At 40.8% G+C, this 17994-nt stretch overlaps 1 protein-coding gene across 3 annotated transcripts in view; it reads right to left on the reverse strand.

Annotated features, from left to right (window-relative positions):
* PPM1E (protein phosphatase, Mg2+/Mn2+ dependent 1E) overlaps nucleotides 1-17979 on the reverse strand; it is a 59598-nt gene extending 41619 nt beyond the window's left edge. For all 3 annotated transcript variants that reach the window (XR_008966598.1, XR_008966599.1, XM_057386058.1), the window contains exon 1: nucleotides 17513-17979. Coding sequence is in view for 1 of the 3 variants with exons in the window: in XM_057386058.1 (XP_057242041.1) it covers nucleotides 17513-17910 (398 nt within the window). In the remaining 2 variants the exon portion in view is untranslated. The remainder of the gene's footprint in view (nucleotides 1-17512) is intronic.
* Between the last annotated feature and the right edge of the window lie 15 nt (nucleotides 17980-17994).

Genomic DNA, 17994 nt, shown 5'->3' on the forward strand with positions numbered 1-17994 from the left:
AGGGAACTTATAACACATATCCAATTTTAACAGACATTGAAACTGTCTGTTGGGCTTAATATTCTGGTTAATTATTACTGAACCAAAACGGTGATTCTTTCCTTTTCCTCCATGTTTGAGAAAATTTGAGTTTGTCTGGAGAGAATGAGGAAGTACAAACAAGGTCATTCACCTTCAGTAAGGCGAAAGAGCTTGAAGAAAGAACCAGATCTGTAATTTCTGCCTCTGGAAAAGAATGTAAATGGTTAACTGGGGGTAGGATTCCACAATATGAGTTTAGTAAAGCTTATAATCCTCAGCTTTCCAAAAGGGCTGCCACATTTAAATGCAGTGGTGAAGGAACAGATCATTCCTTAAGGCCACMCTGGCAGCTGAAGTGATTGTCACAGCATTGTCCCCAACTTTCTCCTTAAAATGGTTCTAACAACGTCCCTCAGYCTTTGCCGAGTTAACTTGCAGTTAGCACGTGTGAGGCTGAGCTCAAAGTTATTTTAGGAGCCAACTGGAAAGGAGATTCAGCCTTTTTAAAAATGGAATTGTTTTCTCTGGTTTAAGACTGTTTCCATGGAGAGACCACAGCATATGAACATCTTTAGGCCAAGTGCTTTGCTGCAGGCTTATCTGAATGGAAGCACCAYAGGAGGAAGGATAATTGAGGCCAGTTGTTTAAAATTCATGGGCCTCCTCCTTTGCTTAACTCAGAAGCAATTTATTTTCATTATTTTGATCTGTTAAGTATTTAAAAGTTAAACAGTGCTATACACACCTTCTCTTAAGTGACATATCTTAATATAATATTTACTCAGGATAAAATAAACTTAGTGGCAACAATGTCATGCTGTTGGGTGAGGGTGACAAAGTGGCAGGAGGATCACACTGTAGATTAATGTAAAGAGATGCATGAAGGGAAAAAAAAACATCCATCCTAAATTCACATACAAAACAGTGGGCTCTGAACAGACTATTGCCTCTTGGGAGAAGCATTTTTCTAAGTTATAATGAATAGGTCTATTAAAAAAGCAGTTTACTCTTCACTAAAGGAAAATAAAGCCAACAGAATGTAGTAGTTACTGGGAACAGAGATGTTGTTATCCTATTTTATAAACCCTGCGTGAATATTGTCTCTGCTTGGGATCTCAGTCCAGCTTCTCTCCTTACAACTTCCCCTCCCAGCACAGACAAACAAGAAAAAGTACATAGAAAAAAAAAACATGAAAGGAACAGAACATCTGCTCTTGGARGAAGAATTAGGAGTTTATACTGTTTAAAAAGTAAATATACTGGATCTGCTGTGTTCTCTTGCATGCCTTCGTAAGGCAAACCCAAAATTCAACCTTTCCCCTCAAAAAATGCTAATAGGGATTTGGCAGAAACAAATTTTGGGATCTAGGAGCTAATGTTTAAACTTGACAGACTGACAAAGATTTATCTAAGTCTTGAGAACATTTTCAGGGCTTAAAAATGCAGTTTCCCTCCTCTGTGCTCACCCCATCACGTGAATTGCTGGTTTAATTTTTTCATGTGTTTCATGCAGTCCAACATTTCATGTTCAGGCTGCAGCTCTCAGGAACCTGGGAGGGAATGCCATGGGCCTTTTCCAGTCGGGGATTTTGTGGGATGCAGCCCATTTATGGTGACAAAGCCAAACTAGGGCAGTCAGCACAGAACTTAGCACAGTTCAGTGTAAACATCTCTTTCATGGTCACATCCCAGGAAAATCAGGGTCAAAACAATCAGATACATTTCCCATTTTTGCTGATGGAAAATGATCACCTGAACTACCTTAAAATGCAGTATAAGAGCCCTCACCTTCCACTGATTGCACTGAGCTGTTTGTTCTACGCCTGGGTCAGGAGGACACCTGCACACTTCTCCCAGGACAGAAGGGTCATTAAAAACCTGAATGGAAGAAGAAGGAGAGGAAGAAAATTTCCTCTGGCAAGTCAGGATGTTGCCACTTGCTCTGGCTTTGCTGCTCATGATAAATGTGAGTGTCAAGCTCTCAGAGCTGAGTCCCAAATCAGACAAGCTGATCCTCAGAAGACAAGGGCTGAGTCTGAGAACATTTTCTATAGCTAAAGAAATTCCATTTAATAGCAGAACATTTACCTTTGACATCAGAACCTCTGTATACACGAGAGGAACAATTTACCCTGACATTTTCCACAGCAATACTCTTTTCCATTACAAATGCATCGTGTTCTTTCCATTCTTATGCATGAAGAATAATGACCTTAAAAGTAACATTTCAATTTACAGGAAATTTTAACTAGCACAATCATCATCCCCAAAGGAATACGATATTGAAATATTATTCTCTTGAACTTTGCAAAACACAGTGAGATATCAACACAAATAACAAACCTTCCACTGATTTAATGCACAGACATTGTGGTGAGGTATTTTTGCAAGGAAAGGTTAATTTGCTCCTCTCTGCACAAATAATATTAATAATTAGTAGACAGTACATGTTCACTCACTAAAACCAAATTTCCTGAGATGAACAGGGGTACAGAGAAACAAAATTACCAGATGTTGCCTGRGTTCTTTGACCTGCATTTCTTTGACTAATGAGAAAGTAGCTCATTAAGATGCAAACAAGCTGCCCATGTGAAAGGAATTCCAGCCTACCAATTGCCTTTGTAATTTCCTGTATTCTGACAAACATTTCTAAACAGGGGCAGACATTTTCTAACCATTAACTGCAGATTTTCAGATTTTTTTAGGTCAAGATCCCTGGTTTACTATCAATATACGTCCTGATGTGCATATGTAAGAACCCTTTTCCTTTAAAACAAAAACCASTTTTGTAGCAAACATGGGTTAATGAAACAAGGGCACTGATGAGCCAGAAAAGTCCTGTCAAGCACAACTCCGTAAACAAAATATGTCTGTCAGCAGAAGAAAAACATAAATCTTCATGTATTTTCCTTCTTGAAATTCTGGGTCTGATTCTGCTGTTTGATTGCATCTCTGGGAATAAACTCAAACAAAAAAGGCTTGCTTTGTCATGTTTCTCCGCTGGAGAATTTTGAAAAAGAACCTATTTGCACCAGTGAAGGTTGAAAAAAAACTGAATCAACAGTGACACGCTCAGCTGGTTCCTCCCTCCAAGACAAGTGAAACAAGAAGACTTTTTATCCAACTGAAGCCATAGCCCCCAATGGATTTTACACATTCACAAATATATTTATGATGCCTCATTAGGCTGGCATGATGAATAAACTCCATCAATCAACATTTATTTTACTAGATTTAACTGCTATTACCCTTGAGTTGAAAAGGAAATGAAGAAAAATGTAGGCTTGTAGGAGCTGTTCGCCCAAGGGCTTTGTTAAGGATGAAGGGGGAAAAAAAAGTAATAGAATAATTGAGGTTGGAAAAGACTTTAAAGATTGAGTCCAACTGTTCTGCARCAATGCCAAGGCCACCACTAACCCATGTCCCCAAGTGTCACATCCACATGTCTTTTAAATCCCTCCAGGGACAGTGACTCAGCCACTTCCCTGGGCAGCCTGTGCCAATGCTTGATAACCCTTTTGTTTTGTTTTTCTGTTTTTATCAGGGAACAAGAATTACTCATCTGCTTTAATTATTCTTGTTAACAGCCATAGCTTCCAGCAGGGGAAGGGCAGAAGGTGCTGTGCCCCTCACAATGAGAATCCCCAAAGTTAATGGGAGCTGCATCAAAAGAGCTGAAAGTGATGAAACTTCTACTCCTTGGCAAGGAACAGGGATGACAGGAATTGGTGACATTGTTGTGGTTCTTCGTGTGCCACTGTCACTGCCACGTAAATCACCAGCAGAAGTGCCACTGGTGTGAAATTTTAGATGAGCACTGGCTGGGGAAGGGGAGCAGGAACCCTGAGCCAACCCCTGGTACTGCAGCTGGCAGAAATTGTGCTGAGATTTAGCACAGGACTTGGATTTCAGGAGTCTCAATCAGCCCTAAGTCAWAATATATTTATTTCCAGAGCCTGTGCATGCACGTGTCTGTGTGTGTACACCTTTAAAGATAAACCAGCAAGCAGACAGATGTTGATTCATGGATAGTTAGAATTAAAATAGCCTTCTTGCTGATTACACCATTCAGCACGAGGCTGTTTTGTCCTATTTGGTGTTATTTTTTCATTGCTGAATGCTACAACATTGTCTCATCTCCGATGTCCTTTAACATCCTGTTCATAATGCCACAAAGGTGGTAATAATTGCCCAGAATATTCCAATGTTTACATTAAGACTTCCCTAATGCAAAAATAACAAAATAAATGGCCGAGTTTGCCTGTGCTATCTATCTGTAGATAGGTAGCTATAATCCCCAAAATCCCTCTATATCCCAATCCCTCTGTTTTATCTCCAAAACAATACTGAAAAACCCCACAACAAACCATGCTTATATTATGCCATATTAAAAGCTCAGCAGAATTTCATTAAATAGCTACATTTGCTTTGTTTGAGATTACAAACACAGATCTCCCTCTTTCTGGCAATCCATAACCCAAGATATTTGGCACTCTATCAACAATTCCAGGCTTGGAGGRATTATAGATGTGCTGACAGTTAAAGGGAGTTAGAGTTCCCTGCCTGAGATAGATAAGTCGCATGTACCCTTTGATAAGTCCTATCAGAGCCCCACTCTGACAGGAATTCCTCCACGATGCCACTAAATCTTGCACTGTGATGCTCATTAAAGGCGCTGCCATTTGTCCCACCAGAGCCTGAACTCCCCTGCCATTAGAAAATATATTCCATTTCTTTCCCCAATTACGTACACACTGCTTAATATTCCAGATTCAGAATATATTCAGGGGGCTGGGAGAGGGGGGAAGATGGAAGGCTTTTGTGTGAGCACACACAGATCCAGGCCCAGTGSTTAATCTGGTGAGCTGTCAGACAAAGCTGCCCGGTGGCTTTGTGTCAGAGGAATGAGCTGAGTAGTACAACACAAATTCTACTGTTTGTAAACATTTTGTTCCCATCATTTGCACAGGGCTGCTGTGCTGAAATGAGGAGTTTCTGGAGAAACACCGCAGCTGGGGGGTTAATTCTCAGCTCTTTTGTTGCAGTGATTCCTCCCCGTGCCAGGTTTCTGTARCATCATTACCCACACACACAGAGCACGAGGATCCAAGCCAGCTCCATTCAGAAGCAGCAGATCTAAGCTGACTGAACGTTTTTCTCCTACAGGAATAACACGATGATAGGTTCTGCAGAATCTGGTCAGACTTGTACTCACTTCACTGGATGCTACACCATTACGAAATCCATTCTGAAATCTCTTCTTGCCTTCGATGTAATTGGTAAAATAACAGAGCTCCAGCAGCAAAAGCCTTGCTGCATGTGTAATGAAGATCCCGGATCAAACATCTCAATAGATTCTCTTAAAATAAGTGTATTATAATTTCCTAGATTATTACCTGCCAAAGCTCAGTGGGTGGGTTCTGAAGGCCTACGCTGTCAGGAATCCCAGGTTCTTAGAATCCTGTCATATCTGTCTGCATCCACCCCCTCAGTGTTTCCAGTTTCCCTTCTTCTGCTTCTGAAAGTAATTCCCTTGGTAGCTGTCACATTAAGATATTGGGATACAGCTTTTCCGCTGCACTTCTGGATTCCAGCTGAACCTGATTGTCAAGTTCACTAACAGAAAGTGAGTACAACCTCCTCCAGTGCCTTGAGATTAATTTGCCTTGAGCTAATGAAAGTCAATTTCTAATTTCAACCCTTAATTGTGATCAATAGGGCTTGAATGAAACTTATCCAGACAAACAGGGAGAGAACTGATAGGCAGAATCCATATCCAATGTGGCCTTTTAGGATTATGTGCCAGMCAGATTGGAGTCTTCAAGTTGAGGTATTTTTCAGAAACAGGGAGATGACAGCTCAGAGTTATCACAGGAGCAAATCTGGTGAAGTTGAAGAGCAGAGTAAATGGGTTTAGAGTCTCACAGATAATCACTGTTTTTTACAAAAAAGGACATTTCCTAAGTTGCCTCATACCCTTCATCAGGAGAGGTCTGCTCCCTGCAGATGTTAAGGCCTCACTCGTGACTGAGCCATCACCTCTGACTCTTCACTCCCTCCYTTTTGCTCTAAAGCACCTTAGAGCATGGACAGCTGRTTTCAGTTCCYATGGCAGCCTCTGAGACACAATCYAGAGGAAAACTTCACAATTCTCCYGCATTCTTAATTCAGAACAAAYCACCACAAGGCCTTACACATACACRCACTAACACATCATTTAGCCAAGTCTATATTTTTATTAAGTTTACAATCAAGTTATTTTTAACTAAGAAAACTCATTCAATCTTACTTGTGGCTCATAGACAAGCTTGTTTGCTTCCTTGGCTACAGTTAAAAGCTGTTATAAACAGGAGCTGGGCTGTGCATTTGTGTGCTTTTTTTACTATTATTATTGAACACCATGGCCAATATTTTGCAGAGCTAAAATAAACAGAATTATATTTTCAAGCCTGATATCAAGGGCAACACTTCCCAAAGMGCTTTGTTTACGCTGCGGTTTTTCGGGAACTTTCCCGGTCTGCTGTTCCCACCAGTGTTGTGATGAGGGCAACAATTTCAGGCACTTCAGTGTAAAATTTCCTTCTCGTGTCACTTCCCCTTGCTCTGAGTGAGACTGGCAGCTTGCATTTGCTACTCATACTCACAGTAGTAATCTCTCCTCTTTTCACAGATAGTACTACAATGGTTTTACGACTACACACAGAAAACAACAGTTTCAGTATGTGACAGTAAAATGACAGTAAAATTAATCAGCTTTGTGTTTGTTTTAAAAATACCACCTCATCATGCATATATTTTTGTTTCCCTCAAATTATGATTATAACAAATGAATAATGGACCTTTGCAAGCAAATACAGAGAGAGRCATCATCCTCATACAATTGGCTGTGTTCACACAACAGAGATGTGTAAACTATCTTTGGATCCAGGAGGTGGGAAAGAACAGATGAATCCGTGGAACAGAATAATACTTGTGGAATGTGCTTTTTACAGGCTAYCCAAGCATGTGGGCTGGAATGTGGAATTGGGGGAGTTACAAATATTCTTAATATACTATACTATATGGTGTATATATGATATAAATGTACTTTATACTGCAAATTCCTTATTTTGATATTAAGTCAACACATCACATTTCAACTCTGCCAGCAGCAAGCAGAGAAACAGATGCCTTACAATGGAGAAAGAACAAATCTGATCATTTCCAATTCCTCTTGGATATCAGAAAGAACAAATCTACTCATTACCAATCCCATCCAAATTGGTGTTAAGTTCGTCAGCACCACATTCAGGGGTAACTTGCCATGTCAGTGCTCTTCTGTTTATTATGGGATTTCTCAAATATGAGAAATTCTCACTTCCCATATATAAAACAACAAAAGGAACTGGTGGAGGAGGATGGATTTATCTTTTCAAGCTGCTCCTGGAAACATAAAAGCATCTATAGCTAGTTTGACCACAGAAAYACAGGATGAACAGGACAATTTGGACCATCTGTTTATCTTGTCAGAYTTTCTTTGTCATGGAAGAAACACTTAACCCTGGCAAAAGAGAGGGGTGAAACTTGAGAAAGATGCCAGTTCTATAAATCCATGGTTAGGATATTTCAGCTGTTTCTCTGCAGCTATATTATTGAATAAATAAGGGAGTAGGGTTGGCAAAAATGTGCAGTTTTCTCAGAGGAATCAAACAGAATATACAGTTTTTTACCTTGCAGAGGAAGAAGGGGCAGCAGTGCTGTAGTTTGCATCGATTTCAGCTGTCCAGCCTTTAACTGGAACTGATTGGGTGATTAGGTTAAATCAGTGTATTACTGGGAGGTTTAAAYGCAGCCTGTTAGGTGGGAAGCTGGCAGGTAACTCAAGTGGACATCCTGGCAATTCCTTTTAATTGTTCGAGCTGATCCAGTGTTTCAGGTCTAATTACTCTCACTATTTTATTTTCTAAATTATTTTCAGTTGACACTGGGTCTATTACATTTTCTCATTCTGCCCCTTTCTTCTTGAAGTGATACAACAATTACCTGATTTGGAASCACTTTCTAATTCACTTTTTTTTCTGCATATTCTTGTTGCAGGAAGTGGCACTTTTTAATGTCATTTTTATATGGAACTTTTCTAGCGACACAAGGAAATAACTTGTCAAACAAGTGTCCCAACTGGATTTGTATTTGTAGCAGCAGCACAATATAATTATAATTTAATTTATAACTATGGAAAGACATGAAAACTTTGGAAGTCATGGGAAGAGCAGAGGGTGGGGAATGAAAAGGAGGGGAGAAGAATTTTTTAATGTTTGCTTTTAAACCAAAAGTGACTTGCTCTTTTCGCTTTTTTCTTCCCCTATAAATTTTTCCAACCTTCTGCCCTGCTTTATGTATTTATCCTTCCTTTTTCCTAGAAAAGTAAAMCAAATCATCATCCTTAAAATAAAGGATAAATATAGAGTAAATTAATTAACTCAGTTCTGAGACATAAGGGTTTATGAAACTGGAGGATGTGTTAGTTTATTCTTGGATTTAAAAGCAGCAAATTTTGAGGGTCATATCCTGTGCCTTTTTATTTAGCCCAAACTTCYCTTGACAGAACTTGGAAGTCCTTGACATGCAAAAAATGTGGATTAACCTCCAAAAGCACTGTGGAGCTTGGCATTTCCCTGGAACTTTCCAGGTTTATTGTTGCTACCAGGATCACTACCAGGGTTTAACACCTCTGAATGTTTTCTGTTCTCTSTGCCAGACAGCCACAGGCGAAAAGAACCCTGTCATACCTCGTACACCACTGAAAGGAGACAGTTGAATTATTTTATCAGTCTTTCCAAAAAACCTTTGAGTGCAGCCTAAACCAGCTCCCTGAAAAGCATCTGTAGCTGGGAGCAGGATATTAATAGCAAACCCACATGAAAGCARGAGCATGAGAAAGCACCAGAGCATTCTCTAAGTTAAAGTAACAGCACAGCCCCGATACCTTGCAGTGATGTCAAAGTGCAAACACAGCCCCRTGAAAGCAACTTCAGCTCAGGAACTTGGCCATGAGAAAAAAAATCGAGGAGTTTCTCTGTTTTGCAAAATCATTTCACACAGATCCTCTAAGGAATGAATGGGAGAAACATGGGTGGGTCACTCAGGTTTGTTGTATTATTTAACTCTTCCTATTTTACACTCCCTTGATGAGCTGGGTTTAGTCTCTTTACAAATATAAAGCAAACTTCCTCAAAGTACTTTCCTTTTTCTTTCTCTACTTCTTCAACTGATGTTCTTTATTTCAGATGGCAAATTTCTCAGAATTAAAAACAAAAATAATACCCTCCCCAAGATGTAAATTCCAGATTTAGTATTTCAGGGTTTTATTCCTTATTTTATGCACATATATAGTACGGAAACAGGAATTGCACTTCATCAGTTTTCAGAGGACAATAAGTTAAATTGAATAGATTTCAATATGATAATGCAAAGCTAGCTTTTTAATAAATAAATCAGATCTTTTGTAATATAGAACATACATATCTTGTAATTGGTTTCTTTAGAGTTCATTGCTTTCTGCATTAAATTTTCAACTRGCTAGGATGAATTTAAGAAATGTTTATCAGATTTATTATATTCTACTCTTTACACTCGTGCTCACAGACCTTTATTCTTGCATCTCCCAAGACACAGGAAGAGTCTGTAAAACTTGGGGGAGAAGAGAAATATTTTTAGGATATTTAGTAATTTTGCAGGATAAACTATTTTTTCTCTAATCCCCAGAGCCAGATTTAGAACTCTGTGGTTTGGCTCATGTTTTTGGAGATGACTCTATCATATGTCATGGACAGCATCAGCATTTATGAAAACCAAGTGAATGTGAACTCCACCAACTCGGTTTTGTGGGGTGCTAAAACACATCTATAAGCCAAAAATGCTTCTCTAAAATTAGTATGCAATGTAATTAGTAAGATTTAAAGCATTTTATATGATCATTTGGGTCATTCCTAATCAGCCAAACTGAGAGAAATTAACAGCAATGAGGAAAGTTTAAAGCCCTTCACATTGGTTCTCAGCTGAACAATGCACTGGGCAAGGGGAGCAGTTATTTAATGCAGGCTCAGCTCCTCTCCAGCCTGGACACACATCCCCAGAACCTGCAGCTGCTTTTCCCCACTCATCCCAGCGGGAATTGCACCAGTTTTACACAGAAWTAACTCTCCCTCTCTGTTTGTATAGAAGACAATTATTTCCATTGATTTACACCGTTTGTACCATTGAGGTAAAAGGTTAAAAGCCAGAGGAAAGAGCTCACACTTTTGTTTTATCAATGCTCATTTCTACTGGGGCATTTTTACTTAAGGTTCAGATCAATTAATTTTCCTCTAGAATTTGATATTTTGTATATTTTAAAATTTGAATTTTTGTAGGGCCGAGGAGAGATAAAGTTCATGTTACACCAGGTAAATTCTCACTCTCTGAGGAGCCAGCTCCAGTGAGAAAGCAGAACTAAGAACAACCCAATGTCCCCATGCTCTGCAWGCACARAGTGCWTCTGTCCCAAACAGGAGTGTTCCTCTAACCACTACAGATATTGAGCTTCTGACTTCTCATTATTAAACATGTACGTTTTTACCCAGCTGTTTTTGAAAAAAAAGTGACAACAAGTGAACTGAGAGCATAAACTCTTTTAAGACAGGGACTTTTATAAATAAATACATGTAKTCAATCATATTTGCCTCAAACACAATGATGACATAACAAACAGAATGATACTACTTATAGGAAAAYCTTGGAAGAGTCTTAGTTTAAAATATGGCATGCTCTGTGTGTGCACCATTAGTTTATGACTTACTAAATTCCTCCTTTTTATGCAGRTTGGAATTTTAGATAATTTATCAGTGTTGTCAGCTGGGCCCAGAGGTTCCAATAGKGACTTCGTGTTTCACTGGATTTTCAGGTGATCTGTTACAAACTGATAAACCCAAGACCTTATTCTCAATATTTTGTTAGTTGAGAAAAAGAAAACTACAAAAATCTGTTGAATTTTCAACTAGACCATGCGGCTTTCAGCCTTCCAGGACTTGGAGTTAGGGCTGAAAGGATCAGAATCATTCTGGCAGCTAATTAATATAACATGCAGAGCACTGTGTTTGGAACACTAACGAGGAACAACTCACCACGTTCATTTCAGATGTCTGAACCTCAGTAAGAAGGTCACAGCCTGAGGTGAAAGGAACAGCCCCCGAGACRGTGCCAAGAAGTTAAAATGCCAAGGGGCTATTTTTACACGCTGCTTCTATTTTTAGTTACACTGTGATGGAAGTACAGAGCCTATGAAAAAATMATATTCTCAAACGAGAGAAAGTACTCAAATTCTTTACTGTAAAGGAAGAGCGGAAGAAACTAAACTTGAAAAATTGTTAGGTACAATTTAACAGGGTTTGCTGGATCATCAAAGGCCAGCAAAAATAGCTTCAAAATCATATCCTCCGAGAAAATTAAGGAGCTGCCCACAATTTTACCCAATTAATCAAATATTCCTTTTCTTGTAATTGCGGTTTCCCATTTCAGGTTTATGGGCATCCAAGCCCATTTTCCCGCGATCAAAGTTTAGCAAACCCACTTTGTAATTCTGCTCCACCAACAAAACCCATCCAACTTCAGAGTGCACGGAGAGTTCAGAGCTGTGAGCGGCACCACAGCCTCAAATGCTGCTTCAGTTACTCAATCATTGCTTGCCCTCAGCTGTTTTCCATCCAATATAAACACAAACTGAGGTAATCCTGCAATCTGGTTAACTTGTTTAACTTCTGTATTAATTATAGAAGTACCCAAGGGCAGCTATTTCCCACGCACTCCTAATTTATGGCTCTGATGATTACTTCTTTATAAAATGTCTTATTAAAGGCGGGTAATGTTGTTTCTTCCTAATGAAGTACAAAGGCATGGCAGAAATGTTTCTGTAAAACAAGTCCACAGTCTGTAATCATTTTATCTAATCACTAGTGTGTTATAACAACAAAAATCCRGAATATTTGGTTAGTAATTGAGATTTCAGCCAAGCCAAACAGGAGGCCCTGCACTACAACATGTAGCAATGGCCATTTAGCAGCGTCATGGGTTCCTGACATGTCACAAACACATATTGTCCAGGATACATTTAATTTTATGATCATTTGCATTACATAATCGTGATTGCATTGCATAAGGCAGTCTTGCAGCATGCTTCAAAGAACATCTAATGTTTTAAACCACTAACTCCATTTCAGCCCATTTCTCGCATGTCTTTCCTAGAGAGCAAGGAGGAAACAAACCAAAAAGGAGCAGCATCAAACAATGGGAAGAAAATGGTGTGGAACAGCCAGAGAATATTTCAGAGTAYCAAATACAGTAATAAATAGTATTGTAATTATTTGTGTACTGCATGCCCTGTTGCTTTTGCTTTTAATGTGATCATGTAAGCAATTTAGGCAGACAACAAAAATGAATGAGAGCGAACACCACTGACACAGCAGCCAAGGCACTGAAACTTCTACACACATAATGCAAAGCAAACTAAAAGTTTAACCTTAACATCAATAAAACTATTTGTTAAACCTTCTGTGAAAAGAACCACAGCCAAGTTCTTCAATGAACAGGTGGATAAATACTCTGCCACTGTTGAAGGCAATTACAATGAGGGATTTTAAGGATAAAAATGTTCTATGCAGAGGGCTTTGTGCAAAAMAGAATTCCCAAACAAACTCTCAAGAGGAATGAAGCTCATCACATCCAAAAGGTAGAGTCAAAAGTGGTTCCACACGATGGCCAATAAGATTTTAGTTTCAAGAGTGGTTGTACAAGGTCCAAAAGAAGAAGTTAGCACAGATCTAATTCTTCAGTCAGTTTGTACTCAAAAGCAAACAGCCTCACTTAGGAGGAGCAGAATTTGTGCAAATTGCTCTTGGGTCAAAACAAATCTTSGTGTGAAAAGCTCCTAACAACATTAATTCCCTTTAATGTGTTGTACTACCAGCAACRTTCATTGAAATAAAAGCTCTGGAATGAATATATTTCCATAATCTGTTCTCTAAGAATGATTTTTAATGCTATATAAAGCAACTTCCAAGCACAGTCACCCTAGTGTTTGAAAAACTCAGCATCCTTTTAATCATGAAGTAGTAAGTTTTGAAATGTCACCTTATATGTTAACCATTACAAAATGTAGATCTGCAATTTAGACAGCTCATTTGAGCTGATATTCTTTTTTAAAATGAGTATCAAAATATTTGATTTCCTTCAGTATTTTTAAAAGCGTGGGAGCGTGAGTTGAATATGCCTTAGAAGCAACAAGAAGAATCCCTCAATATGTAGAGAATTTGTTGTGTTTTGAAAATGTTTATTTCAAAACACCACCTATTTGTAGATTATAATGATTTCCAGGCTATGAATGAAATGCRTGTGCCATGACATCCCCATCATCCAGGACTCTTTTCAAGAGTGACAAGGCACTAACAGCGATACTGAAGCTCTGTTGGCTTTCCTCACACACTCCTGTGGGATGATTTAGGATTTCTTTACACAGGAACACCAGGATTTCTAGCACCAAAATCCCTTGGGTCTGATGTCAGCATTCTCAGCCATACCCAGCCACCTCAAAAACCACCCTCTGGAAGGGATTTCTGATCTTGGAGGGGCTCCTGTGAGACATTAACACAGCTAMAACCTGGGGATGGGAAATCCCAGACTGGTTTGGGATGGAAAGGATCTTAAAGATCATCCASTGCCACCCCCTGCCAYGGGCAGGGTCACCTTYCACTATCCCAGGCTGCTCCAAGCYCTGTCCAACCYGGCTTGGACACTTCCAGGGATGGGRCAGCTTCTCYGGGCAACCTGAGCCAGAGCCTCCCCACCCTCCTAGTATTCCATCTTAACCCAGATTAGACGAAATATTCCTGTTATGGACTCTAAATATTCTTATTATGGAGTCTAAACAGAATGCTCTCTGTCCAATCTCATTAACCATTAGAAAATGCCACAATCAGGTGCAGCCAATRTCCACTCCTGTCATTCATTGTGGGCACAGGCCAATATTATCATTTTTTATTGTAAAACCTCATAAAAGATTATGAAGAAGCACCATGTTAAAAAGGATGGAATGACTTTTTTGTTGGTCCTTGTGATTAATATTAGACACAGCAAGTAGTTAATTAYATTTCTTAAAAGGGCTTTGAGATTGCAATCAATAGAATTGATTATAAAAGACAAATTATGAAGGAGTAAAACATCACAGCCTATTTAAGATGATGCTAAGAAAGCCAATCCAGCATCATATAYGAATTTCAACTTGAAGTGAAAACAGTGCCAGTTTTCATCTGATAGGGGTTAAGAGAGCAAGTTTRCAACATGTACATYTGCTTTTCWAGGGAGAGAATTCCATCCCTCCACYCAACAGAGATGGAGACAGCRGAGCATGATATGTAACTTTGTTCCATCAAATTAGTAACTTCTTCCTTTAAAATGAGTCAGAAATCAGGTCTGCTCCTGATTCAGCAGGAGCAAGTGATAGGCTCTCATATTTAACAGATTAAGGCCTTGGCATGTTTGTTTCTACATAGAAACTATGTAAATTACGTATTTTCCTCTTGAATAAGATGATCTTGCTATAGTCTGAAAGTTCATTTTGTGGTTATCAGCCAATGTTCCAAGGCAATCCCTTTTYGACTATTTTCTTCATCTAATGGACCTCTATTGAAGGGTTTCATTCTGTAGACAGTCACTAAGAAAACACACAGTGCCCATTTTGTGGCATTTAGACAGATATAAAGATTACATTAATCTAATTTTCCAAGCATATGTTGCCTCTAGAAAAAAAAAACCAAAAAAAAAAAAAAAAAAGACATTAATCTAATTTTCCAAGCATATGTTGCCTCTAGAAAAAAAAAAACAAAAAAAAAAAAAAAAAAAAAAAAAATTCAAAAAAAAATAGTAACAAAAAAAAAAAAAAAAACCAAAAAAAAAAAAAAAAACAGGAACTGGAAACCTCAAAGGGGAGTATGAGTCTTTCGTAAAACAGTAGGAAAATCTCATAAATAAGAACTCTTTGATACTGATCTACACAGTGGCAGAAAACCATTATATTTTTTCATGATTAGCAATATGTTCTCATTTCTGAGATGGTCTTACTTTCCTCAAAAAKATCTAAAGCTCTGTGCTTAAAATAGCTGAAAAACAGCTGTTGGATTTTTCACAGCAATGGGTTTTATCCTCATGCTACAGAGAATGCAAACCAGTCATTTGACTAATATATAGTTGCAGAAAACATGCCTTCAGAATAGAGTCTCTCCTGCTAATGACAAACCAAGGAAATATTCCCTTTTACATGAGTTTTCATGTGCTTTTTATTTTTTTTTTAATATTTTTTAACACTATAATAGCTGTTTGGCACAAGAGCAGCTTCACTGATATGCATAAAGTTTCCAACTTCTGGAACCATCTGACCAGTTGAACACTTGGCTGTAAAGGATGAAAACATTCTGCTTTTGCCTGTTTTATAGTCTTGTCACATTTTAAGTTTCTCTGGTGACTGGAGATTGCACTAAAAATACAGTACCTTACCTGAAGAATACTTTTGCATATTTGCACTTACCTCAGATTCCACCATGATTCAAGAAAAAGCTATTTCAGTTTAGTTCTTAGGAGTTATTAGATTTGACTTGTTTTTAAATGCCTTATTTAAGCCTTTAGGAAACTATTTTTTTACAACATGATCCCTTGCTCCCTTGATTTTGAGGTAGGCATTGGTTTTTGCCTAGAGAAAGAAACATGCATTGATTTCACCACAAACAAAGCCAAGAGATGCTTCATTCAGTGGCCATCCAAAGATTTATGCTGAAGGCTGAAAAAAGCCAAAGAGCCACAACCTGGCAAGAGCTGTCACTATAAAAAGAATCCTCTCAAAATACCTTTTTTTTTTTTTCCTTATTAATTTCAGCCATGAATATGAGCTTCAGAAACTGGGGAATCTGGAGTATGGGGACAGGCAGAGAGAGGAGTGGGGGAGGAATTCCTGTTCAAAATAATTTCGTAGTTACACTTCAAATAATCCTTTCAAATAATCTGCTCCACGTCTGAAACTTTATTTCCACTAACGTGACTTCGGATTTCACAAGTCTGTTTAAAAATAACCCAACAAAACACGTCCTAAATAGGKAGAAGGGACTTGCCTCTCTGCTCTCTACCACATCCTATGAATGTGCTGCTGTATTCCAGAGACTTTCCAAAGGTGGCAGGGCGAGCATGTGTGAATAGGAGAGCTTTGTCCTCTGCAGCTATCATTGTGTTGTCCCTGTCGCCCACAAACGCAGAGGGCAGATGAGAACTGGATAGAAACAGACCATGCAGTTGTAAAACCCGGTTCTTTTCTCTCTTTATTTATTTATTTCTGCGACTGAGTAACACCTCTCATTACAATTACCGGCTCAATGGCAGAAAAGCTCCCCGGTGTGCTGTGCAGATTTTCACAGCTTCATTTGTCTCCTCCTGTGGCATCAGTTTAAAAAGGTTCCTAAAGAATCGCCACTAACAACCGTTTCTATTTCGAGCCTTCAAAGCCGGAGCTGAGCACAATACAAGGCACTGGTAACTGATCTTTAGGTTTCAGTCCACAGACTTTCCACACTGGGAATAGATCCCATCTGTTTCCTCTTTATGCACCAGCCTTTAGAAAGCACAGATCTGGAAACTGCCTCCGTACAGAACCGAGTATAGCCGGCTTTCCCCAGCTGACGGCAGAAAAATCCCCATGATTATGGATAGCTCTCTCCCAAGGTTTTCTACTCCTCTTTTCTSCCTGGTCTGTGAATGCACGGTGTGGTTTTCTCCATGTGCGGTGGCTTTTTGGAAGGGTGAAGGGGGTGCACCGCCTCTCTCTCTTTGCCCCTTCTTCGTTCCCCTTCTTGGCAAAGGCTTCCCCGTTTACAATCCCTCACAGGGGGAACATTTTAATTTCAAGTCCCAGCACAACCAACCCCTCCCGCTTTGGCACCAGAGCGTGAGACATTTCCCCCAGCACTCGCCCTCCCCAGCGAGCCGCTCTCCAGATGGATGCTCGTGGCTCTCCCTTGTCTTTTCCCTTCCCCTGTCCCGGCCAGAGGGAAGCAGAGGGCACCGAGCAGGGGATTCTTTAGAGCCGGGGCAGCCGCACAGAGCAGGACGCTGTGACCCCGGGCTGCTCGGCGCCAGCGGAGTCCTGAACTCTTTTGCTTCGGGGATCCCCCCTGTCCTCGCTTGCCTCCCTCAGCCCCACACTGGGGGGTCCCCTCAGCCTCACACAAGAGGGTCCCTCAGCTACACGTGGGGGGTTCCTCAGCCACACATTGGGGGCTCCCCTCAGCCCCACATTAGGGCTCCTCTTCCCCACACTGGGGAGTGCCTCAGACCTACCCTGGGGAGTCCCTCAGCCTCACACAGGAGGGTCCCCTCAGCCCCACACGCGRGGGTCCCTCAGCCCCTCGCCCTGCCCCGCTCCCCTCAGCCCGGCACTCACTACTTGTAGAGCTGCTGCAGGCAGAGGTCCAGGCACTCGCCCTCCACCTCCTCCTCCGTGATGTACTCCGAGAGCGGCCGGGGCAGCGAGGGCAGCGGCGGGGGCGGCGGCGGCGGGGCGGGCGGCTGAGGGTCGCCGGCGTCGCCCTCGCCGCCTTCTCCCTCCTCAGCCTCGGCGGCCGCTCCCGCTTCTCCCTCTGCCCCGGGCTCCTCGTCAGTGTCGCCCGCGGCTTCGGCAGCGGGCGGGGGGGGCGCCGGCTCCGGCTCGGGCTCCGGCTGGGGCTCCGGCTCTGCCCCGAAGGGTCCGCGGAACTCGCCCAGGAACAGCTCGAGGAAGCGGCGGTAGGTCTTCTCCTCCGCGCTGCCGCCGCCGCCGCTGCCCGAGCCGCCCGCGGCCATCGCTTCGCATTCCCGGCCGCCCGCCGGCGGATCAGCACTGCGCCCGCAGAGAGCTCCCTGCCCGCCGCCGCCGCCTCCTCCTCC

The sequence above is a fragment of the Malurus melanocephalus genome, unplaced genomic scaffold, assembly GCF_030028575.1.
Source record: "Malurus melanocephalus ecotype Western Australia unplaced genomic scaffold, MMel_1.1 scaffold_904, whole genome shotgun sequence".
NCBI classification, from domain to species: domain Eukaryota; kingdom Metazoa; phylum Chordata; class Aves; order Passeriformes; family Maluridae; genus Malurus; species Malurus melanocephalus.